Raw genomic sequence first — 22151 nt, forward strand, 5'->3', positions numbered from 1 at the left:
AAGTGAAATCTTTTCTGTGTGATATCACTGATTCGGGAAGATATTGAGATATGTCTGTGACATCTGTGGGCCTTGCATTGGGCCATGCATTGGGCCTTGGGTGCTGATCACCGAGATCGAGTTCAGGACGGAGTCGACTGCATTGTTAGGGGGCTATGTTTCACGAACATTCAGATGATTCCTTGAATAGCGAGGCAGGTAGTCCAGTGTGGAACTATAGAGAAGCCCATTTACTCTCAAGCATCATATAGAACGTGATTCAAAATGCCAACGTATGTACAAAAAGCATCAGTAATATACTAACACCGACAGAAATGAGCGACGAAAAAATGTCTCAGACAACCTCCAATGGGACACTCCAGGCAGGATCTGTTGTTTGCTGTCGATATTGCAGAGCTTACCGGAGTGAGGCACGCAAACCCGGAATGCCCATGATCACCCGAAGCCGGGCGGGTTTTGGTACAGAGAAAGATCAGAACGCCAACAACTCCATGAGGTATCAGCCGACGCGATAGAGACCGGACGAGATGAGAACTCCGTGAAAGAAAATCGTGAAAAGAAAAGGGTCATGATTCTTCGTTGCATTGACGTCGAACACATGACAAGGGACAAGCTAAGAGACGGAACAGGAAGAGTAAAGAAAAGAGAACAGGCTGGGAGGAATGCATGCGCCTCATACACAAAACAAAGGTCTGGGCCTCCTTCTATGGAGCATTCAAAGACAAAAATAGATAAACGAGTTCCTTGAATGGGTCAATTTAAACAACCACCCTGATGCAAAGGAAAAGAATCCCATCAATCAATCAGGAAGGGTGACTTGATAAGATCAAAACCCTTCCTCGCCGGCCTTACATAGCTTAATTTGGCGCACCCATTCAGACTTAAGAACCTGCGAAGCATTGATGCGGCGAGAAGGATTCGGATCAAGAATAGAGTAGATAACGTTGCGGCAACGAGCCTGCGAAGAAATAAGTTTTTGACCCGAAGGAAAGCGATTAGCATTTCTTACCCGATGCAACGTCTCAATAGGTGCGTATCCGTCTTCATGTTTCCGGCCGTCAAGGTATCGCTGATAGAACTCGTCTTCGTCTTTGCGAGCCACACGCCAGAGGTGTCGGCCCGTGCGCATCGCCATGTAAATCACACCGGTCGCCCACAGATCGACGGCTCGGGGGTCGAATTCCCGCTCAACGTATTCTTCAGGCGCAATATAGGGCGCGGAGCCGCAGAGTCCGGCTGTCATATGGGCTTCTTTCTCCCAGGCCATGCGGAAGCATTCGCCGTTGCCGAAGTCTGTGATTTTGAGGGCGCCGTGGGTGGTCAGGAGAAGATTTTCGGGCTTGAGATCGCGGTGGGCAACGCCCATTTCGTGCATGTATTCTACGCCACGCATGAGCTGCTTGAAGAAGCAGTCGGCTTCAGCGACTTCAAGCTTGCCGGCAGCAAGAACTAGGGTGTAGAGATCGCCTCCGGCGCAGTATTCCATGACTTCGCAGTAGTCTCCTTTGGCGTCTTGCAGGAGGTCCAGAGTGTGGATAACATTGGGGTGACGGAGGGACGATGAAATACAGAACTCCGAGGTCAATCGCTTTTGGTACTTCTTGGTGGTTTCTTGAGGGCGACGGCGGAATTCCTTGACGGCGTATAGCTGCTCACACTTGGAATCTTGGGGGTCGACCTTGTGCGAGATACGGACGATGCCAAAGGCGCCACGGCCGACGATCTCCTGGCACTTGCCGTACTTGTCGACCAGAGAAGCAGTGGCGTTGGGGCCACCCTTCTTATCGGCAGCCAGCTTATCCCGCTCAGTTTTGAACTGGTCGATCCAGGTGGACATGAGCGACAGCTGCTGCTCATCCACCTGGTCGTCTCCCTTTTTCCTGCCACCCAGCATATCGCGCAGCAGGTCGGTCAGCTTTTCTTGCCGCCTGGCGCTTCTCAAATTATGCGAATGGTTGCCGAGAGTTTCTGGGAGAACCTCGAAGCGCTTGTGCGCAGGCGCGGCACCATCTTTCTTCTTATCGTCAGGTTTCTTCTTATCAGACTTGTCGATGGGTTCACTCTTCAAAGACGGGTTTCGTGATGGGGTACGGGAGTTTGCGCCTCTGGAAGGAGGTCTTGAAGGAGGTCTGGAGGAGGGCTTTGATGTCCTGCCATTTGTGTGGGGGACGCTTTCTAAGCTGCTGTCGGAATGGTGGACTTCATTATTTTCTCTGGTTGGTGTGGTTTTCCCCGTGCTGGAGAACATGCGCGTAAGACGAGCGGCCATGGTTGCTTTAGTGGGTTTTCCGGCTGGAGAGAGTGCTGGGGGAGGGAGATCGTTTGCGTTCGCGTGAGCGGACAAGTTCATGCCCGCCAAGGCGCGTGTTACCGAAGCATCTCCATCTCGAGGGTCATACGAGTGTTGTGAAGCTGCTGCGGAGGAGACTGCGGAAGGCACAGGTGAAGGGGAAGGTGGAGTCATGTGCGGTGGATCGGCAGGTGAAGACTTGAAGAATGAAGGGTGGGACACGAAATTCTCCGTCCCCGATCGATAGCTCACAAGCTGCTAAGCAAAGTGATTTCGACGGTAAAGATCAAGAAGCACTGAGGTGAGGTGGGAAAAGAGAAAAAAAGGTGTGGTCTGTGGTCTTTGGCCTGAGGCAGAGTGAAAAGGTAACGACAAAGGATCTCCGAACACGCGCAAGGGAAGCCCTCGACGAGAGGAACCTCTAGGGTATATAATGAAGTGACAAAGAATAAAATGAAAAAGAGAAAAGCAAGTGGGAAGATAAATTTGGCGATGTTCACTTTGAAATACCAGCGAGCTTTTTTTTTGTATGGGGAATACGGGGGAAGCAGTAGACATTGTACAAGATTGTAATATTACTCTCATTGGAATAATGGTGTAATTCTAATACTACAAGTATAAAATAAATTACAGCATAGAAAAAAGAATGTGGGAACTGCAACGGTACGAGGTTACTTTCAACCTTGGAAAGATTATTAATGCTCACTCAGCTCCCGGTGTCCGCGGGTACTTTGCTCCAGGGCTGTCTAGGCGATTCCGGCCTTGACTTATAGGGCTACATATGCAGACGGTGAGTCCGGCGCTGTGAGACTCTGCAGGTGGTATGACCTTTTTCGAGTAGTAATTAGCAATATAATCTAATGTTATATATATTTTTGTACATATAAAGAATTAGATCATCCCATTGATCAAAGAACATATAGCATATATAGTACAATAGGAGTAGAAAATTTAGCAGGATCCCACATTTTGGTGAGAGATTTAATTGTAATAAAAAAGTGCAAAAGATCGTACCCCTGGGTAATAAGATGTAATCCCATATGTAATCAAAAGTAATCAAGTAACACATAACAGAGTAATTGTACCCGGCCAGGTTTTTTTCATCGGATCCCTGGAACGGGGTCTTCCGTAAAGATTAAGCAATCAGAGCTAAGTTACTAAGTTCCCTTTGGTAGTTATTACCAGTTTAACTACTGCTTAAATGACGTTGTTTGAGTGACGTCGACTCGAACTTATACTCGAAGGGGAATAAGTGTAATGTTGATAATATTGATAATATTATTATATTCTTTGTAACAGGTAATAATATTATTGCATGTCTAATGAGCTTTGATACTTCCGCCACCACATTGACATTGGCACCTGAGGCTGTGCAAGTCTGCAAAATAATTTACAATGTGATTCGACCAGGCCCCGCACCAGCCAACGCGCTGGGAGCGCCGTGTGGCGGTTGCATACAAAAGTATCGGAGGTTATGAAATGTTTGAGGAGTATAGCGTACACCTAATGATCCATTATTAATGAATTTCTCCATTTAATTGGCGGAACTGATCTGTTGATCTATTAGCCGGGAATATGGATATTTGGACGTGCTTTATTGCTCTGTCCGGTAGGTGGGGGATTATCATTTATTCCATATTCGTACAATAGCGATGTAGCCAACTCCAATCTCCAATTCCACCTACAATACTGTAGTTGTAGGAAGTATTCAGATCCTGTACTATGTCATCATGAAACCTTCCAAGGTTGCTCTTCAGGACACTGTCCTCCAGCATATACGGTGTAAAAAATCATAATTCCGCTTTTGACCAATTGTCAGATACCTCCGTTTATACCCGTGCTCACTCGCTCTCCAACTACCGAATCAAAGCAGCAACGAAGACATAGACGATCGCTACTCCCTACGTAACTGTCCGTCAATCATGCACACCTCCCTATCGGGCTCGTGGAGACTGCGTGGGGACTTTGAAGTCACCCGCAGGACATATGTCCACGATAGCAATACCATTGTAGAGGGTTCCGCTATCTAGCGTCATTCGGATAGATGACGGCATTTATGGGTTGATCAACAACGTATTGATTCTACCGAGCGAGTGAAATATTGTAGACAGAACCCATTTCGAATCATAGATTGCATTAAAGCAGTTGAACTCGAGCCTATCAGATCAGCAAGCGTCTACAACGTATATTTCACACGGCTTCTCTAGTGTGCGTTCACCGTCTCTTCGGCTCCGATTTCCCATGTGGGGATTTCCCAAACGCTTAGTGTCTGGGATTTACGGATTTTCACTAAGCATGCACAATATTGTAAGAGTGAGCTTCGCGCGAGGCCCTCTGCCGAGACAATACCAGGGTAATCTCGCTTTTGTTTATTTTACCCCGGATTATTCTCTGTCTCCGTGATTTTCTGACCTCGGCATACGATAAAGAATAGATTGTAATAACCACAAAGTATAAAACACACAATTCTCACGTGGTAAAGCAAAAACGGCCCATCTCACAGCCGTTTAGAAGTAATTGAAACAGAAACAGATACAGAACAGAAACTACGAGGGATTTTCACTCACCAATCACAACCCTAACTTGAACCCATCTTAATTTCCTCCAACGTTCTCCGTACATTGATCCCGGTATTTATTGATTTAAATCTCTTATTTGCATATCAATCGATAGGCCTTCAGTCTTGTACAACTCAGTATAAGCCCCCTTACCCCTCTCCATTCCTCCAGTGTAGTCAGATGCCCCGTATACTTATAGTACATGTAGGTATAGTATCATGCGGGCGTATAGAATCTAATTCCCATTCGAGCTGCATCTTGACCGCCAGTTTGATTGACTTTGGCCGTTTAATCTATACATGTGAATAATCTGAGTGGTCTGAATCCATGGATGGTCTGAATGGTCTGACCTTCAGATAAGCTGTACATTGTACTTGCTTTGCTGGAGCTTCTGCATCTCGCATACTAAATCATGTGGGAATGAATCCCAGTCCGATTTGGACTATCAGTGGATGGAAAACAGCACACAACGAGCCTGACACGGTACTTTCTGTCTTGTGTGGATAGCTGTGTGTACAAGGTTTAGTAATAACATCGTAAAATGCATGCACGTCGAAGGTGTGTCTGTGCTCAAGCCAAGCCATGCAGGTTGGAGCTGATCAAGATGAGCTGGAATCCTTGTTTTTTCATCCTTCTGCTTTGTGTAGATTTGCTTTTTTTTATATGCAATTGATACACAAATTCTGGCATATGATCTATCTTGTCTTGCGAGACGACGATGTAGAGCCTATCAGTTTCTCGGTTCAGCATGCACAAGCCGCAGGCCGATTTGCAAACCGCTTGGCGTTGGTCATAGCTTTCTCAATAAAGGTCAGGACTATAGCTTTAGCTGTAGGTCTAGTTTCTGGTGTGGGCTGCGGCATTTTTTGTATCGAATTATTTATACACCAGGACCATCGCTATAGATACAAAAACTTGATATTGCAGTGAGACAATTGGCTTAGGGATTGCGTTATGATCAACTCCGACTCTTCCCGTTGATCTTATATGGATAACAGTAGCATGCAGTCGATCTTCTTGGTTGATAAGACCCATAACCAAACTGAGCTATTGGCGGGCCGACCCCCGAGAGACTCTGCCTACCCGGAGGGGCGCCGGTATGCCACGTGGGCAGGAAACCCATCTCATTGACCACACTTCAATAGCGGTATGAACGCCCATATCTTGGCTTGTGTGCGCCAGTAATCCTTTTAAATGTGTTGTTATGCAGTCGTTCACAAAGCTCGACGGGTGACACTGCGGTGTGCGCTCAATTGCAGTCACGTCGCTCTCGTGGGACATCCCTTTGAATCGTTGGTCTCGATAGGTCTAAGCGGTCAGGCAGGGTAGCCTGTTCCTTGTACACTTCCCGGCCTGTTTTCTTGGCGAACGCGAACACGCGGGATAGTTCGCTAGATATCATGATAGAACTTGAGTCTGCTACCAGATCAGAATAACAAGTCAACAACAAGGCAGCATGCCTCAAAAAAATGCACGTACCACGAACTGCTCCAGCGATTCTTCGAATAGCTCGTTGTTCACGCCAACACCGCCGGTATGTTCAGTCGGGGAAAGGGGGTTTTTGACAACTGATTCGGGCCATTAGCAACAAGTATCTGCCAGGTACACCGAATCCACGTACCATATTCCACAAATAGATTGATGTAGATCTGCTGCAGGGCAATGCGCATGCTGGGACTCTTGAGGTCCGTCAGCATCACGAACTTGGTGTTCGTCGGCGTCTCGTAGTAGTGAAGCTTGTACTGGCTGGTAGTGAACGACACGAAACTGTTGAGCAACACCCATTAGCATGTGCACAACCCCAAAACAGACTCTTGCAGGGGGGCTCACTTGTCATCTTCACCTCCTAGCTTGCGCACCATGTTGCGCAGGGAGAATACCGTGCCAAAAACCAGCTTTGAATCATCATCGCTCGATCGGACGGTTTGGCCGAGACCGGTCGGTGCTCCGGCTGTGTCTGATCGGGACTTCCCCACGATTGAGGTCGGGCGCGGAAGCCAGCGGCGCTTGTAGATGCATTCCGCTGGAGGAATTAGTATGATATTCTTCCTTCTGTCATGGACAATTTGTAATTACCGTGCCTATCAAAGATGTAGAATGAGTAAACGACCATTGTGTAATGTGACCAAAAGTCCCGTTGTGGTTGTTGTTCAGGAGAAGCTGACGGGGGCGGTGAAATTCGATTATCGATAAACAATATCAAAAAGGAGCTGCCTGGAACTTTTTTTTGTCGATTTTGACAGAGTCCTCTGTATACTATTTATTATTCATGATTTTATTCTATTTTTCTTTCTTGCTCTGGCCACATCTTCAGGCCTCGTAAGGCTGACAAGCCCGCATCTCACGTTATCAAAATCCCCCGCTCAAACTTCCCTCCTTTACCCCACACCAGCACAGCGCATTCAATGGATGAAAATGCAGACGTCCCGGTGTCGGATTTCTCCGACTCTATTGACTCGGGTGTGAGCGTATTGCAGACGAGGACTGGGTGAGTTTCAACAACTGCGTATGATACATCTCATACTGATACTCTGCATAGATCTGCTGCATCATATGATAGTCCTCAGAGACACCGGAGGCGAAACCCTAGAGCAAGGCGTCCGGTGAAGGTCGGTTTCCCGCCGCCGTGACAGATCCAGAGAACTGATGTCGCGTAGGAAACACTGGACGCCCGCTCCTCGTATTACACCAGTCAAGATGATGGTACTGCTGAACATCGCATCAACCAATATGTGATTAAGCAGGAGATCGGACGTGGCTCGTTCGGCGCCGTTCATCTGGCAGCAGATCAATTCGGTAATGAATATGTAAGCCTTTCAGTCGAGGCCTTTGAGGATGTTCTTGCTAACGGGCTGCGTTTGGTTTCAGGCTGTCAAGGAATTCTCCAAGTCCAGGTTAAGGAAACGTGCGCAGTCGCATTTGCTGCGCAGACCCCGAGGCCCGAGACGGCCTGGTACGGATTTTAATTCGCCTTTGCATCGGCATCCTTCTGGAGATGATGAGAATGCACAGAATCCCTTGTATTTGATCAAGGAGGAGATTGCCATTATGAAGAAATTGAATCATGGCAATCTGGTCTCATTGATTGAAGTCTTGGATGATCCATCCGAAGATTCTCTGTATATGGTCATGGAGATGTGCAAGAAAGGTGTGATCATGAAGGTTGGGTTGGAAGAGAGGGCGGATCCCTATGATGATGAGCATTGTCGGTGCTGGTTCCGCGATTTGATCTTGGGGATCGAGTACCTGCATGCTCAAGGGATTGTCCATCGAGATATAAAACCAGACAATTGTTTGGTCACAAACGACGATGTGTTGAAGGTGGTCGATTTTGGTGTCTCGGAGATGTTCGAAAAAGACTCAAACATGTTCACTGCCAAGTCAGCTGGATCACCAGCATTTCTTCCGCCAGAGCTGTGCGTCGTCAAGCACGGTGATGTGTCAGGAAAGGCGACAGATATATGGTCCATGGGTGTGACGCTGTATTGTCTTCGATATGGAAAGCTGCCATTCGAGAAGCATAACATTTTCGAGTTGTACGATAGTATCAGAGAAGATCCTCTTGTCTGTGAAGACGAGGAGGATGAGGGATTCAAGGACCTGATGAATCGCATTTTGGAGAAGGATCCGGAGAAGCGGATCGATATGTTTGGCTTACGGGTAAGTCAGTTGTAGTTAGACTGCTCGTCAACGCTGACCAAATGCAACAGGAACACCCTTGGGTAACAAAGAATGGGACAGATCCTCTGCTATCATTCGAGGAAAATACGTCGCAAATCATTGCACCACCCACAGAAGAAGAGCTGGACCGCGCTATCACAAAAAACATGGGCCATCTCATGACCGTGGTACGCATCGAGATTCCACCTACCAGAGCCTCCCGTTAACAAGCTGCAGATGAAAGCCGTCAAGAAATTCAAACGACTGACAGATCCCACGAAGGCTCAAACCCCTCAAACTCCCATGGAGAGCATCCTCGGCGGTGAAGGGTCCTATTTCGTCGAACCCCCAATGGAAATGGACCCAGACGAGCCCTTCCCAGCAGTTGGCGAGGCACCCCATGGCAGCAGTCTACGCGCAGGCGTACGCAAAGTCTTCAGACATCCATTCGCCGCGTTCCGTGACCACGGCGCCCCAGGCTCCAGCGACTCAGCCAGCATCTCATCGAGACCCGAGCACAGTGCTAACAGCAGCCAGCGACCCAGCGGCGTCTTCGAGGAGGGCTCAGACTCGCCATTAGGCCACGCATCCCCTTACATCCCCTCACGCACAAGCTCAGCAACAACAAAGCGCAGCATGGAAGGTACAAGGGGCCATGCGCGGGATCCTCTAGAGGAAGAATTCCCATACCTTTTCATCGGCCCGTCGACATATACAGGCTCCCAGGAACCGGAAGTTGAAATGAGCGACGAGCCCGCTTCCGTCTTTGAAGAACCAGACACCCTCGATGCAGAGCCTGAGCAATTTGTCAGCGAATCGCCCGGCGCTGCAGAATTCAACATATATGAAACGGCCTATAGGTCTGAGCTCGAGCGCATCAAGCAGAGTCAAAAAGACAAAGACCGCAACACCGGCCCGAAGGTCTATCTGACGCGCCGCGTTGAGAACAAAGACGAGGTGATGAAGCTGGCCAAGGAGAAGGCCTTGGATCTGCAGATCGGTCAGCGGTTCACCTTTGCTCCCAGCAGGACAGCGTCGTCGATCGGGTCGGCGGTTAGTGCGCTGCGCTCGCAGATGTTGCAGAAGAGGCAGGCGGAGCAGGTCGGCGAGGCTGCTACTGTTGGTGATGCGGCTGGTGGGCAGGATCATCAGCCTCATCTTCATCCCCCGTCTGTCACTTCGCAGGGGATTCCTGGGCCCGAGCCTTCATCGCTTGAGGCGACAGGTGTGTCGTCTGCTTCGGGTGAGGATTCGAAGTCTCACTTGCGACGGCTTCTTGATCGTGGGAACGAGTAGGAAATGTTTGGCTTATTTTTCCTATACTAAATCGAGGGCCTGTCACGTACATCTCAGTTTTGAACATTTGCATATCATACATATAAGGCGAAGGGAAACCATTTTGTTGAGAGCTCCACAAGCCTCCCTAGACCCCGTATGTTAGGGTTTTTGGCCTAGTTGGGAAATTTAGTCTTTTTTCCCGGCCACTCGTTGCGAACTCTGGCAATCTTCACACGCTCTGATTAACGGCTTCGACGCTCTGAACATGCAAGCCGATTAAATAGCTTAGTGAATTTCTCATGCCGAGTCTGCACCTGGGGCTCCCCTTTCGGTTTCATCCGGCCTATACAGATCTAAAGCTCTAGTAAGGCCAATCTACTACCAATACGTCTCTATCATTTTTCGTCTTAGTATACGAGATCTCCCCTTCTGAGGAAACTCAAGATCACAGTGACGCTACGTGGATCCCACAGAGGGCTAGAACAGTAAGAGGGCATGGGTGTGGTGAGTTCAAGGTTTCACCTAGCCTAGTGGCCATTTCGGCAGTGGTCACACGCATCACTTGTAGGGTGCTCTCATGGTCTTTCACAGTTCTAGACTCACGCTTACATAAATCAAAGATCCAAAGGAATCTTTTACTGAGAAAACATCATGGCGCGTTGGTAGTCGGGGAGAACGGTAAAGCAGGATGAAGTTGTTTGTTTCTTTCGAGATTTAAGCTATATACCAATAAGCTTTTATGCGATAGCTTTTCTTCGCATTATTTTTGAGACTCAGATAAAGAGATTGAGATAGAGACCTGGCTTCTCTTCTATTAATGGGTCTGGGATCAAAGCCACGGACTTGGAGTAACCAGACTTTGAAGACCATCCCTGTCTGTGATTATGTATTCGAATAAGTGCATTCATATCTGGGGACGGCGTTACACAATTGAATTCCCACTTAGAGTTACTTGGATCATCCTTGGTGGTTGGTCATATAGGCAATATTTCATCCAGGTCTGGCTTGGATTGAAGGTGCATGCATTGAATGACCAATCTTAAATGTCCGCAAGGTCAAAAGTCAAATGTCAGATGAATACGAATATGAATATGAATGTAGGTAGAATAGATATTCTAAGTCATTATTAAGCCCAAGGCAAGGAATGTAAGGCATCTCTGTAAGAGATCGTCGAGAATAGAAAGCAAAAGCCAAACCAAAAGGCAGAAAACCAACTCAACACATCGAAAACAGAAAGCGAAATGTGATAAAATACAAGATAAGCCCTTGGAATCTATAGCTCAAAGGACCGCGCCATGCTGTAGCATTAGACATCAATCATCATCAAATGCGCACGCTAACGCTAGACATTGGCGTAAGAAGGAAAGAAGAAAAGCATCATTAAGCAAACGGAAAAGGAGCCGACAGGCGAAATAGAACAGAATAGATGCGAGGCGTGGAGGGGCATCAGTTGGCATGAGGACGGGCTTTGGCTTCACGATAAGCCAGCCCTAGACGAGAGCGAGAGCAGGAAACAAAAATGACTCGCTGATTCAAATCGAAAATAAAAAGCCGTTATCTTCATCGAACGTTGTCGTGGCATCAATAGTTGTATGAAAGTCACTGTCACAAAAAGAAAAAGAGGTCCCCAATCGCGTGTCTGTAAGAAGATGTCTGCCGAAAAGAGAAGAAGACCAGACCTGGATTGTGATTGTGAGTGTCAAAGAAAGTGGAATGTCGAAAATCGCTTCGCTTGAAGAGAGAGAAACCGCACAACAAACAAACATGAAAACGCTGTCTATTGTTCAAAAGGACTTGATCATTCAATCATAGCGCAAAAGCATCGGGAATAGAAAACGATATAAAAAATAACTCTCAGATATCAATGGTCATCGCGGCGGTTTTTCCGAAGGCGTACTCATGCGTCCCTCGTACGGACCGGGCTGATCAGGCCGGCTAGTAACCGAGTCGCGGCGGTCACTGTCCGACGGCGAGAAGCGATCCGGTGGGAAATTGTACGCCCGCTCGGCGGGGCTACTGATAGCGAGTCTGGGGAACGCGTCTGGGGGTCCGAGCTGCAGCGCATGGGGTGATGGGAGGGGATGAACCATTTCCGTGGGCCGGGGGAGCTCACGCATGTTGGAGCCCAAGTTGCGAGGTGGGATGTCGCGGCGGTCTTCTGCCGGAGCGGGAATTGAGCGCATGGCCGAGTCGTAGAGCATTGGGCTTGGGGCTTGGGTTGGGGCTGATGGCTTTTGGTGGAAGCTTGGTGCAGATGGGAATGAGGTGTTTGATGGACCTTGACTTGGGCCTGGGCCTGGGCCTGCGGGACTGGTTGGCGAGGGGGGATCTTCAGTCGACCTGAGCCGGAGCGGCGGGGAGCTGGGTAGGGCTCGCCGCGGGCTTCGGCTAGAAGTTTGCGCCGCTCGGTCTCTGCTTTGCTGGGGCGTCCTCGTTTGCGGGGTGGTTCGCCGGTGTCTAGTCTTGGAGAGAGCTGGGCTGATGCGCCGCTTTCGCTGCTGTAAGAGGCTGTGCTGGCTGGTGGACCGGTGCTTGCTGGTGGCCGAGGCTGAATTGCGCGCGGTACTGGTTTGTCGGATGGGTAAAATGGCCGCTTGCGCATGCTTGGGTCCATTGGGGTTGGTGGGCCGGTCATATCGAATCGTGGTGGAAATGGAGCCACTGGATGTGAAGGTTGCGCGGGCTGTTGCACCATGTTGAGATAAGCCGTTTTGCATGAGCTGAGTGAACGGCCTTAACCGGGCAAGAGTTAGCGCCATGATATCAGGCTTTTTTTAGATTTTTGGCTTTTAATCCGGCAATTGGAATTGATACCTTGAGGGAGGGGGATATGCTCCCAATTCGGAGTTATCCCATATTCTTTAATCATGCGAACTAGATAACTAGAGGGAAATCCAGCTTTCTTGAGGATCTCAGTGAGTAGAGTGTACTGGGAGTTTGGTTAGCATTAAATTGATATTCGAGCACATACAACTTACCTTGTCGTCCTCAGTCCATGGCCTATCAGATTGGTTCGACATATCCAGACCATGGAAGCGAATTTTAGCTTCCCTCTTTTCCCCCAGAAAAGAAAAGAACAACAGTAAAGAAAGGAATAAGAAAGGAAACGTCCAAAAAAAACAAACAAAGCCTCCCAGATGGTCCTGGAAAAAAGAAAAGGACAAGAGCGAACGACAATTGAAGGTCATACACAGTTTGAGGTCGATAGTTCCCTCAGAAAGACAACACTAGAGGGTAAAAAAGAAATCAATAAAACAATCTAAACACGCGCAGAGAACGAGAGAAGGTCTCTTATGTCCCCATATCCTCCCGGACACGAAACAAAAGGGATGACAGGAAAAACGAACGATATGACAATTGAAGGCTTGATAGCCAAAGAAAATGAAAAAAGAGCAGTAGAATAAAACTCCATTCAAAAAAAAATACCCTAAGATCCCTTGTATTTTTTTTTTTTTTTTTTTCCTTGGGGGGGGATTTTTTTGCAGGAAGATTTTCTGGCCAAACGACTTCAGCAGCCGGGATCGCGCAGGAGACCAGCGTTCGGGAGGAAAGCTGCAGGGTCGATGGAGTCTTACCAGACAGTACGATATGTAAAGTACTTAAGATATTACCCTTTTACCATTTACTAGACAGGTGTACTAGTCAAGAAGGAATAGAGGTTTCAGCCGGATACAGTTTCATCTTTTTTTCCAGAAAAGTTTTGAAGAACGAGAAGGCAAAATTACCACTAAGAAAAAACCACCGGGAAGCGGGGAGTTTTCTGGATTTCTGCTCCAAAAGTACGATCAGTACTTAGTACGATCGAGGGGTTGAGTGGGGGGCCTGCATGGAATGGAGTATGGGCAATATTTCAGATTTTATTTTGCTGGCATAAGGTAGTATATCGAACTGCATATATATCACTAGTATAGAGAGAAGGGGCTTAGTTTCGCATTTGGGAAACGGTTGGCCCTGGCAGTCCCAGAACCAAGGGACAAGTAAGAAAGCGTTGTTTTTTATTTATTTTTATGTTTTATTTCCTTTTTTTCGGTGGTTTTTGGGTTTTCTAGTCTTTTTTTATTTATTTTCCGGTGGTTTTAGTGGTTTTAGTGGATTTAGTGGATTTTAGTGTCCTGATTTTAGTTTCATCCTTTCTTTTTCGGTAAACTGTGGGCATTCGTGGATCTCAGGATATATTCTGATAGGCTCCAAGAGTGCCCCAGGAAACTGGGTCGCCTGTGAGCAAAGTGATTTTGTTTGAAGCTAACCTCAGGGGCGGTTAGAGTGGAAGTTAACGGACGATCGTAAGGAATAATAAACAAAACAATGCGTGTCTGTCATGCAGCGGTCTTGATGAAGATACAGAACGATGGCCCAGTAGATATGATCCAACGGACTCCGCTGGAGTGCATTCATCGATGCAGGGTTAAGTAATACTGTAATTGAATGATCAACAGGGGAAGAGAAAGAGGTGAGGTTTAGATAATAAGTATAGATTGGTAGGTTGTTGAGATAGAGATATATCTACAATGGCCTCAGGCATAGTTAGGGTTATCTTTGAATGTACCATGGATTACCACTACACTATCACTACTCTGTACATATATAGACTACATACGTTGTATGTATGAACTATACAATAGATGGTTATAGGTCAGGATCATGGATGACAACCTCAAAATCTAGTAATCTAATACTAATATTAGTTATACTACACTAACCATATTGTCTATCATATAATATAATACTGTACCGCACAGACTAAAAGTTTACATGCAGACACGCTTTGGTTTTTGTTTCTTCTCATCCAATCGATTTCTCCGACATCAAACTGCAATGTCACATTTGCATATGCATTAGTTTTTTTGGATACATTGCTCTCTGGTTGCCCCCTTCACTGCCCCTTTTCTTACTTGACTTCAATGCTGACTTCTAAAAAGGGTCCTTATGCCATGAGATGACGTTAGGGTTGACACCCCTAAGAACCTTCCCTCGAAGTCAGGCATAAAAGAATCACCAGGCCCATGACTCCAATGAACATGCTCTCATTGAGATTTTAGATGTTAAACAAAGAGTCAGAGTTGAACACAATACTATTATCATGATTTGAGTGGCTTCCAGTTGCTGCTATAACCATGTCTGGTTTGACCGATGGATTGATATCCAAATGCCCCATGCTCAGATGGAAAAGATCACGGCTGAGGGCGGTGAGAGCGAACGCGAAATAACAATAGCTTCGGTTTGAATCAAATTAGGCCAATTTTTTCTTTTTTATCAATGAGATTGTTCTTACCGCTTCGGACCCCTTGATTCCCCGAGGACTGGCAGAATCCCATCGTATCTTCTCTCTTCTTCATTCTCCAATTTCTCTCATTCAACCATTTCGTAGTCCGTGTCGTCATGTCTGTCCATGACCACGCGGACTCTGACGACCTGAACATGGAGTCGCCCTCGATAAAGAGCCAACCTGAAGCGTTGAAAAATGGCGACTCGCGTTCGCGTACCTCCCGATCACCTCTCCCGAAGAAGGAACCCTCCCCAACCTCCGACACCTCCGGCAACATGAAGGATAGCCTTGAGATCAAGCAAGAATCCCAACGGCCCAAGCTATCTCGCAGCTCTTCGCAAGTGTCACGTCCGCCGCCGCTGTACACACACCTGCCGGATAGCACCCAAGATGCGCTCGCCACGTTCGAGCAGATTCCCAGTTGCATATACGCCAACAAATACATGGGATACACCGAACTGGCGATGGAATGCGATTGCGCTGAAGAGTGGGGTAAGTTTGAACTTCGTGTACTCTCCGTTCCGTGTCTCTGCAGTTTTAGATTCTGTTCTACGCAATTCCGCGTGAGCCAATTCCGAGAGCATCGCACTGATTCATAACGCGTAGAACCGAAGATCGGCCAAAACCTAGCGTGTGGCGAAGACTCCGATTGTATCAACCGCGCTACCAAGATCGAATGTGCGGGCGACTGCGGCTGCGGCTCCGATTGTCAAAACCAGCGTTTCCAGAAGGGCCAGTTTGCTTCTGTGGCGGTCATCAAAACCGAGAAGAAGGGGTTCGGGTTGCGCGCGGAAACAAATCTCAATGAAGGCGATCTGATATACGAATATGTTGGGGAGGTCGTGGCGGAACAGCAATTTCGGAAGCGCATGAGGCAGTATGATGAGGATGGCATCAAGCACTTCTACTTCATGTCCTTGAGCACGGGTGAATTCGTTGATGCGACCAAACGCGGTAACCTCGGACGTTTTTGCAATCACTCTTGCAATCCTAATTGCTTTGTCGACAAGTGGGTTGTGGGCGAGAAGTTGCGCATGGGCATCTTCGCCGAGCGTGCCATCCAAGCTGGTGAAGAACTGGTCTTCAACTACAATGTCGACCGCTACGGCGCGGATCCTCAGCCTTGCTATTGTGGAGAGCCGATGTGCACGGGTTTCATTGGTGGGCGCACGCAAACTGAGCGTGCGACTAAGCTGTCCAATGCAACCATGGAGGCCTTGGGTATCGATGACGATGAAGATAGCTGGGATACCGTGGTGGCGAAGAGACCGAAGAAGCAGAAGCTGGGCGAGGATGACGATGACTATGTGGACAAAGTGCAGCCCAAGTCGTTGGACGAGGACAGTGTCACCAAGGTCATGGCGGCTCTTGTGCAGTGTCAAGAGAAATGGATCGCTGTCAAATTGCTGGGCCGTATTCAACGGTGTGAGGATGAGCGCGTGCGCAATCGCGTGGTCAGGATGCACGGATACCAGATTCTCAACTCGCAGCTCGCTCAATGGAAGGAAGACACGAATGTGGTGCTGCAGATCATGAACATCCTGGACGGATTCCCTCGACTGACGCGAAACAAAATCCAAGATTCCAAGATTGAAGCGAATATTCAACCGCTGACAACTTGTGATGATGAACGCGTGGCAAAAAAAGCGGCTGCTTTGCTCGCAAGCTGGGCTGGGCTGGAAGTCGCGTACCGAATTCCTCGTATGAAGCGTGGCAAGGATGCGAAGCACGCGGTCAACCAGTTCGAGCGCCGCGAGACTGGAGGCCAGCAGCGCCAGCGATCTCCGACGCGCTCCCCGTCTCCTGTTTACGACGCTCCGCGAGGACCGGCGCAGCAACGAAGAGACCGAGGTCCTCAGCGTGGACCCAGACAACAAAACCGCCGTGGCCCTCGGCCATTGCCTGAGGGATGGTTTACTGCAGAGTCGGAGGGCCGCACGTACTATTATTCTGCTTCTGGAAAAACAACTTGGGAGCGGCCGACTGTGCCTGCAACCCCAACCACTCCTGCGCCAGGGCAGCATTCGAAAGTCAAGCAGAACCTGGCATTGCAGAACATCATTGATGGAATTATGAATGCTCAGGAGGAAACACCCTCCGAGCATAAGACCGATACACCGGCTACGCCTCAGCCTGCTGATCTGCCGGAGAAAAAGAGCAAGGATGGGGAGAAGTGGAGGAAGTATCCATTGGAGAAACAGAAGAAAATCTACGAGAATACTGTGCGTATTGATTCAGAATGTGGTGCACATGCATTGGACTAACGAAACACAGCTTTTCCCTCACATCAAGTCTGTTGTCGACCAGTACAAACACAAAATTCCGAAGGACGACCTAAAGCGATTTGCTAAGGAGGTGAGAGCCCAGTGTCCGCTTTTCATCTTCCTTTCAGATCCGAATATGCTAACTCGTTGATAGACTGCCAAAAAGCTTGTTGAAAGTGACTACAAAAAGAACCGCGTAACGGATCCCACCCGGATCAGCGGCAAGCACCAGCAAACCGTCAAAAGCTACTGCAAGACCTTCTTCGACAAGGCGGCGAGCAAATACGAGACTCGCGAGAAGCGCAAGACCGAAAAGTCAGCAGAGGCAACTCCAGTCGCCGACGCAGACACCCACATGTCCGTCGAAGAAACTACCGCCACCACCTCGCCCTATGCCGCAGACGACGACGACGCCGCCTCCCTCAAGCGCAAGCGCGAGGACCCCATGAACGTTGACGGCGCAGACAACGGCGGCAGCTCACCATCCAAACGACAGAAATCCACACCTCCCCCGCCACCCCCTCCTCCCCCTCCAGCAGCAGAAAAATCCCAAGACGACGGCGACGGCGACACCAGCATGGCAAACGCGGAAGACCCGTCTCCCCCGAAAGACTCCTACGATGTCAATATGGAGGAAACGGAGACACCGAGCCAAAACCCCCAGATCAGCATCGAGGGATAGGCGAGAATTTCTATTGCATTAATACCCAAAAGCGAGGACGAGCAGGGATGAGATGAATCAGTGTGTTACTTATGCTTCTACCGTGTCTTTTTCTTGACATTTATTTTTGTGCTTTTTTTGCTTTCTATGTCAATACCCCGAGCCGCAGTGCCCAGTGCCACTATCATAGTTTGCATCGATTTGATTCGGCTTTTAGCTTCTCACTTTACCCGTGTACATTTGGTGTTCGAGTATCATACATAGCGAATAATATCAGAGCTTGAGCTTGATCTACCATTTCTGCGTCTATATTGACATCGATATTGAGATCAATAAGAAATCCATATCTCGATCTACATCTTACCGAAGCACTTCCTCACTCACTACATACACCCAAGAAATCCCAGCCTCACCAGGGTGGGGGGAAAAAAGATCAGGTCATAACCACAAAATCAAATCATTCCAGCGTGAAAATAAGAAGAACCCTAAATCGAGAATCTAAATCTAATAGAAACTCTCCACAATACTGTCCTTATTCACACCCGCCGCGCCAGCATTCTCACCAAGACGGAACACAGACTCCACAACACTAAGCTCGGTAGCGGTAGTGTCGAGACCGGTAATGGCGAGCCAGTCGTTGACGACCATGCCGGCGCCGACGACCGGCGAACCGCGGTTAACACTACCAGCGACGAGAGGCACCTGCAGCAGCGAGGAGAGCTCGTCCTGGTCGCGGATAGAGGTCTTGGGGTGCACGATGCCGCCGGAGTTGGAGAGGGCCATGTACGAGCCTGTGAGGACGTTGTCGGCGACTGTTTGGCGGAAGACTTCTACGCCGAGGACGTCGGCGATGCTGTTGAAATTAGCGGGGAGTTCTTCTTTTTTGGGGGTTTGAGATTTGGGGTTTCTCGGTCTTGGGCGGGCTTACATCTCCTCGGTTTCACGCTCCAGATCCGGGTGCACGATTGCGACGTGGTCGTTGCAACAGATAACGTTTCCGAGTGCTGAGAGGCGCTCTTCTATGCGTTGGATCTTCACCGTGTCTGGCAGTGTGTTGCGCAGATGTTGCAGTTCTTGGTCTGTGGTTGTGGTGGGGACGAGGAGACCTTTGCGGTTACTGGATTTTGTTAAGTTTGTCTTCTTTTGGCGGTGCTTTGCGGGTTCACTTACCCGACGACTAGACGACCGACGATGCGGGTGCCGGCGATGGTTGCGTGGCAGATGGGGATGACATCTTGGAGTTCGGATTCGAAGACACTGGGTTTGGGTTAGTTGTGTTTGTTCTCGTTTGTTTCTGGGAGATTGGTATGGCATGGTGTATATCGGTTTGCACACCGCTGCTTATTCCATTGCTTCCATCGAAGTCTGAACGCACCTGTAGAAGTTCTCCGAGCCACCGACTGCAACGATGGCGTAGGCGTTTGTCAGGCAGGAGAAAACACCGACCCTGAAGGTGAACTGTTAGTTTTTGTTGTTATGTTCCCGATATTCCTGTTCCACTCACTCGTTCGAGTTCTCGAATTGCGCGCGGACAGCCATCTTTTTAGAATTGGAGAGTGGTGTCTAGAGAAATCCTGGTGAGAGCGGGGTAAAGAAGCGCGGAGCTAGCGCAGTGACGAGGCTGAGAGAGAAAAGAGTAGCAAAGTAAAGACAAATATATTCCAATGACTTTGAATTCTTTGCAGAAAGGTCGAAGAGATAAATAATTGAGAGACGTGCGATAAAAAAAGAAGAAAGCTCGGACCAATCAGAGGAAGCGCTCGTTTTGCCCCGCAGGAGCCGCAGAGGCGAGAAGAGGTGGGTTGAGATTGGGTACTGATACTTACAGTACCATATTAATTTATATAGTAAATTAAGTACTGCTACCTCGTTTTCACTGACTCATTCTGTCTCTTGATGATTCATTTCACTAGTTCAACGTCTATCAAGAGAGTCATCTTGTATATTCTACGTGATGTGGATATTTCCAATACTCCGTGGCAATGCTCTTGTTGTATGGTCTTGTATGGATGTTCAGAGATTTATTCGATTTGAACCCTACATACGTACACAAGTATTGTATCACTAATTCCTTCTATAAAATTATACCTATCCTCTTCTCTCTCACACATAATGCTCAATTTTTAATTCATCTATATGCTTGACTGATCTCTACCTCAGGTCACTTTCAATACATCTAGACTGTCGAGAATCTTTGATTGCCCTGAACACCTCAAGTGTACGAAGAATCATCATCATCATGATATGTTCATCCCAAAGCCAAGATGACTTGGTTTTGAATCTCAATTACTGAGGATCATCAGCTGAAATCAATTAATCAGACAACTAAGGTCAGTATGAAGATGCAACAATTCGCTGCTATAGACTGCCATGTTACTCAGCTCTTTCTAAACAACACTTTCTAGACGGCAGCAACCTCATCAACATAGCCTGTCACTTGTGTCTCATTCCTCTATAACCTCAATCAACGGGGAATTTTTATCAAATGATCACTACTGTGGCTTGTGGAACAAGTGATTTGACAGGCATTTGGGGAAATAAGTCGTGCATCTGTCAATCCGACCGCCGCCGCCGAGAAGGATGAATGTCGAGCAGCCGTGTATGCAAGGCAAGCTGATCCATTGGAAGTCCAAGCGACATTCATCATGTGCGCAGCTGCAGTGCAATGCCCAAAATAAGCGTCGGGCCACCGCGCTCACGCAAATGGCAACCCTTCACGACATGCCTAAGAGGGCGACTCGATCAACCCGGTTCCTTCAGTAGGAAACGGCCACGGGCAACATTCAACGGAACTATGGACAAACTGGCAGGTGTGCTGACAGAGTAGCTATTCCTCTCAGGCTGGAAGTGGAATGCACCGCGACTCGAGCGGCATCATGCTAAACCATCAATCCTGAAGTCTTCTGGCTATTGCTCACAATCAGACAAGACAACGACTGGCCAATCACTGCGAGCAAGTCCTGCAAAGATGGGATTTGTGGTCACCGTCTGGAAGATATTGAATTTCCATTCGGTCATCACATGTTGCAGGTGGCCGGCAAAATCCCAGGAAGTGATTTTTCAACACCTGAAGCCTGCGCTGAAACATACCCATCTATCCAGTTGATTAAGTTTCTACTTTCATAGATATTCAAATCCTCGTACTCAATCGCCTCATACCAGACCGAAGATCTCGGACTGAAGATAGCCTTGGCGCCGTTGAGTTCACTTGCTGAACCCTCAACTCTTGAATCTACACCTCCACTCCAATTGCTCCTGCACTAGATCTTGTTACCTTTTCCCCTTCAGATACATGCTACTTCGAGTACGAATGCATATGGGTATTGAGTACGCCTGGCTTATCAACCAAGGTAAATGAGATTTTTCATTTTTCAAGAGGTATCAATACAAGGGAAGAACCCCTTTTCCTGCTTCAGAAACCTTGAACTTGATCGTTCTGAGCATTCAACGCCTGATCCTTCCGCCGGAAAACAGTGGTAACGAATACAAAATGTTTGAAGCCCGAAAACCGATTCTCGAACGTGATTTCCTCTCTCCTGGCCCTCGAGATCGAGGTCAGAATCGAATCATTGCTCTGTTGTTACTCCGACTTTGCACAGAAACCCGCTCCTCTCCCTTTCATTTCCCTCTCACATTTTCGTCCACTTTAGTCTTCCTCTTTCATCTTCGCCTCACTTCACCGAGGTCCTCGTAGAGAAGCTTTGAAGAACGGTCAAAAAGCCGTAAAGGAAAACCACGGAAAACATCCCTTTTCCGTCCCCTATATGAGTGGTTCTTCCGTTTTCATTCAACTCACCTCGCTAAGGTTCTCGGAGTTAAGAAAACGGTCAAACAATCGAGGAGCGCCCTCCAGTCAATTCATGACGCCGACGAGCTCCTGACGCTGTGGCCGGCATGGCGTATGGTGGATTCGGCGGTAGAGATAGCGCGAGTCATGCGCAAGTCATCATGGATAGGAACTGCAGCGTCGTGGTCTACAGCGTTCTGAGCCCTGCAAGAATGGGGAACGAAGTTGTTCTGAGGGTATGGACAGGTACAGCGAACATGTATCATTGTCACAAGAATGAGACATCGAGGAATGATCCCGGGGTCAATGAATGGTCACTTGAGACATAGCGTTCCTGACTTCAACGAGGACACCGGATTCTGGATACCCCCTCCACAAAGCGTCCGG

At 48.2% G+C, this 22151-nt stretch overlaps 6 protein-coding genes across 6 annotated transcripts; 2 read left to right on the top strand and 4 right to left on the bottom strand.

The window, feature by feature from the left end:
- Nucleotides 1-826: 826 nt before the first annotated feature.
- Nucleotides 827-2464, bottom strand: N7529_004590 (serine/threonine protein kinase SAT4; the record flags this gene model as incomplete). The annotated part of the gene is made up of 1 exon (XM_057240117.1): nucleotides 827-2464. One exon carries the CDS (start codon nucleotides 2462-2464, stop codon nucleotides 827-829), a length of 1638 nt encoding a protein of 545 aa, XP_057099412.1.
- A 3782-nt stretch (nucleotides 2465-6246) lies between these two features.
- On the bottom strand, nucleotides 6247-6961 carry N7529_004591 (TRAPP subunit BET5; the record flags this gene model as incomplete). The annotated part of the gene is made up of 5 exons (XM_057240118.1): nucleotides 6247-6267; nucleotides 6328-6416; nucleotides 6470-6615; nucleotides 6679-6871; nucleotides 6925-6961. The coding sequence occupies 5 exons, from the start codon at nucleotides 6959-6961 to the stop codon at nucleotides 6247-6249; spliced, it is 486 nt and encodes a 161-aa protein (XP_057099413.1).
- Nucleotides 6962-7253: 292 nt separating this feature from the next.
- Nucleotides 7254-9804, top strand: N7529_004592 (serine/threonine-protein kinase; the record flags this gene model as incomplete). Its single annotated transcript, XM_057240119.1, has 6 exons — nucleotides 7254-7336; nucleotides 7388-7457; nucleotides 7506-7655; nucleotides 7717-8508; nucleotides 8559-8696; nucleotides 8746-9804. 6 exons carry the CDS (start codon nucleotides 7254-7256, stop codon nucleotides 9802-9804), a joined length of 2292 nt encoding a protein of 763 aa, XP_057099414.1.
- A 1850-nt stretch (nucleotides 9805-11654) lies between these two features.
- Nucleotides 11655-12806, bottom strand: N7529_004593 (putative AT DNA binding protein; the record flags this gene model as incomplete). The annotated part of the gene is made up of 4 exons (XM_057240120.1): nucleotides 11655-12017; nucleotides 12065-12519; nucleotides 12601-12715; nucleotides 12765-12806. 4 exons carry the CDS (start codon nucleotides 12804-12806, stop codon nucleotides 11655-11657), a joined length of 975 nt encoding a protein of 324 aa, XP_057099415.1.
- A 2359-nt stretch (nucleotides 12807-15165) lies between these two features.
- set2 (SET and WW domain protein) lies at nucleotides 15166-17998 on the top strand (the record flags this gene model as incomplete). The annotated part of the gene is made up of 4 exons (XM_057240121.1): nucleotides 15166-15544; nucleotides 15659-17274; nucleotides 17327-17407; nucleotides 17471-17998. 4 exons carry the CDS (start codon nucleotides 15166-15168, stop codon nucleotides 17996-17998), a joined length of 2604 nt encoding a protein of 867 aa, XP_057099416.1.
- A 483-nt stretch (nucleotides 17999-18481) lies between these two features.
- Nucleotides 18482-19516, bottom strand: N7529_004595 (translation initiation factor 6; the record flags this gene model as incomplete). Its single annotated transcript, XM_057240122.1, has 5 exons — nucleotides 18482-18830; nucleotides 18906-19094; nucleotides 19148-19234; nucleotides 19353-19424; nucleotides 19482-19516. 5 exons carry the CDS (start codon nucleotides 19514-19516, stop codon nucleotides 18482-18484), a joined length of 732 nt encoding a protein of 243 aa, XP_057099417.1.
- Between the last annotated feature and the right edge of the window lie 2635 nt (nucleotides 19517-22151).

The sequence above is a fragment of the Penicillium soppii genome, assembly GCF_028829465.1.
Source record: "Penicillium soppii strain IBT 18220 chromosome Unknown utg000004l, whole genome shotgun sequence".
In the NCBI taxonomy this organism is placed as follows: domain Eukaryota; kingdom Fungi; phylum Ascomycota; class Eurotiomycetes; order Eurotiales; family Aspergillaceae; genus Penicillium; species Penicillium soppii.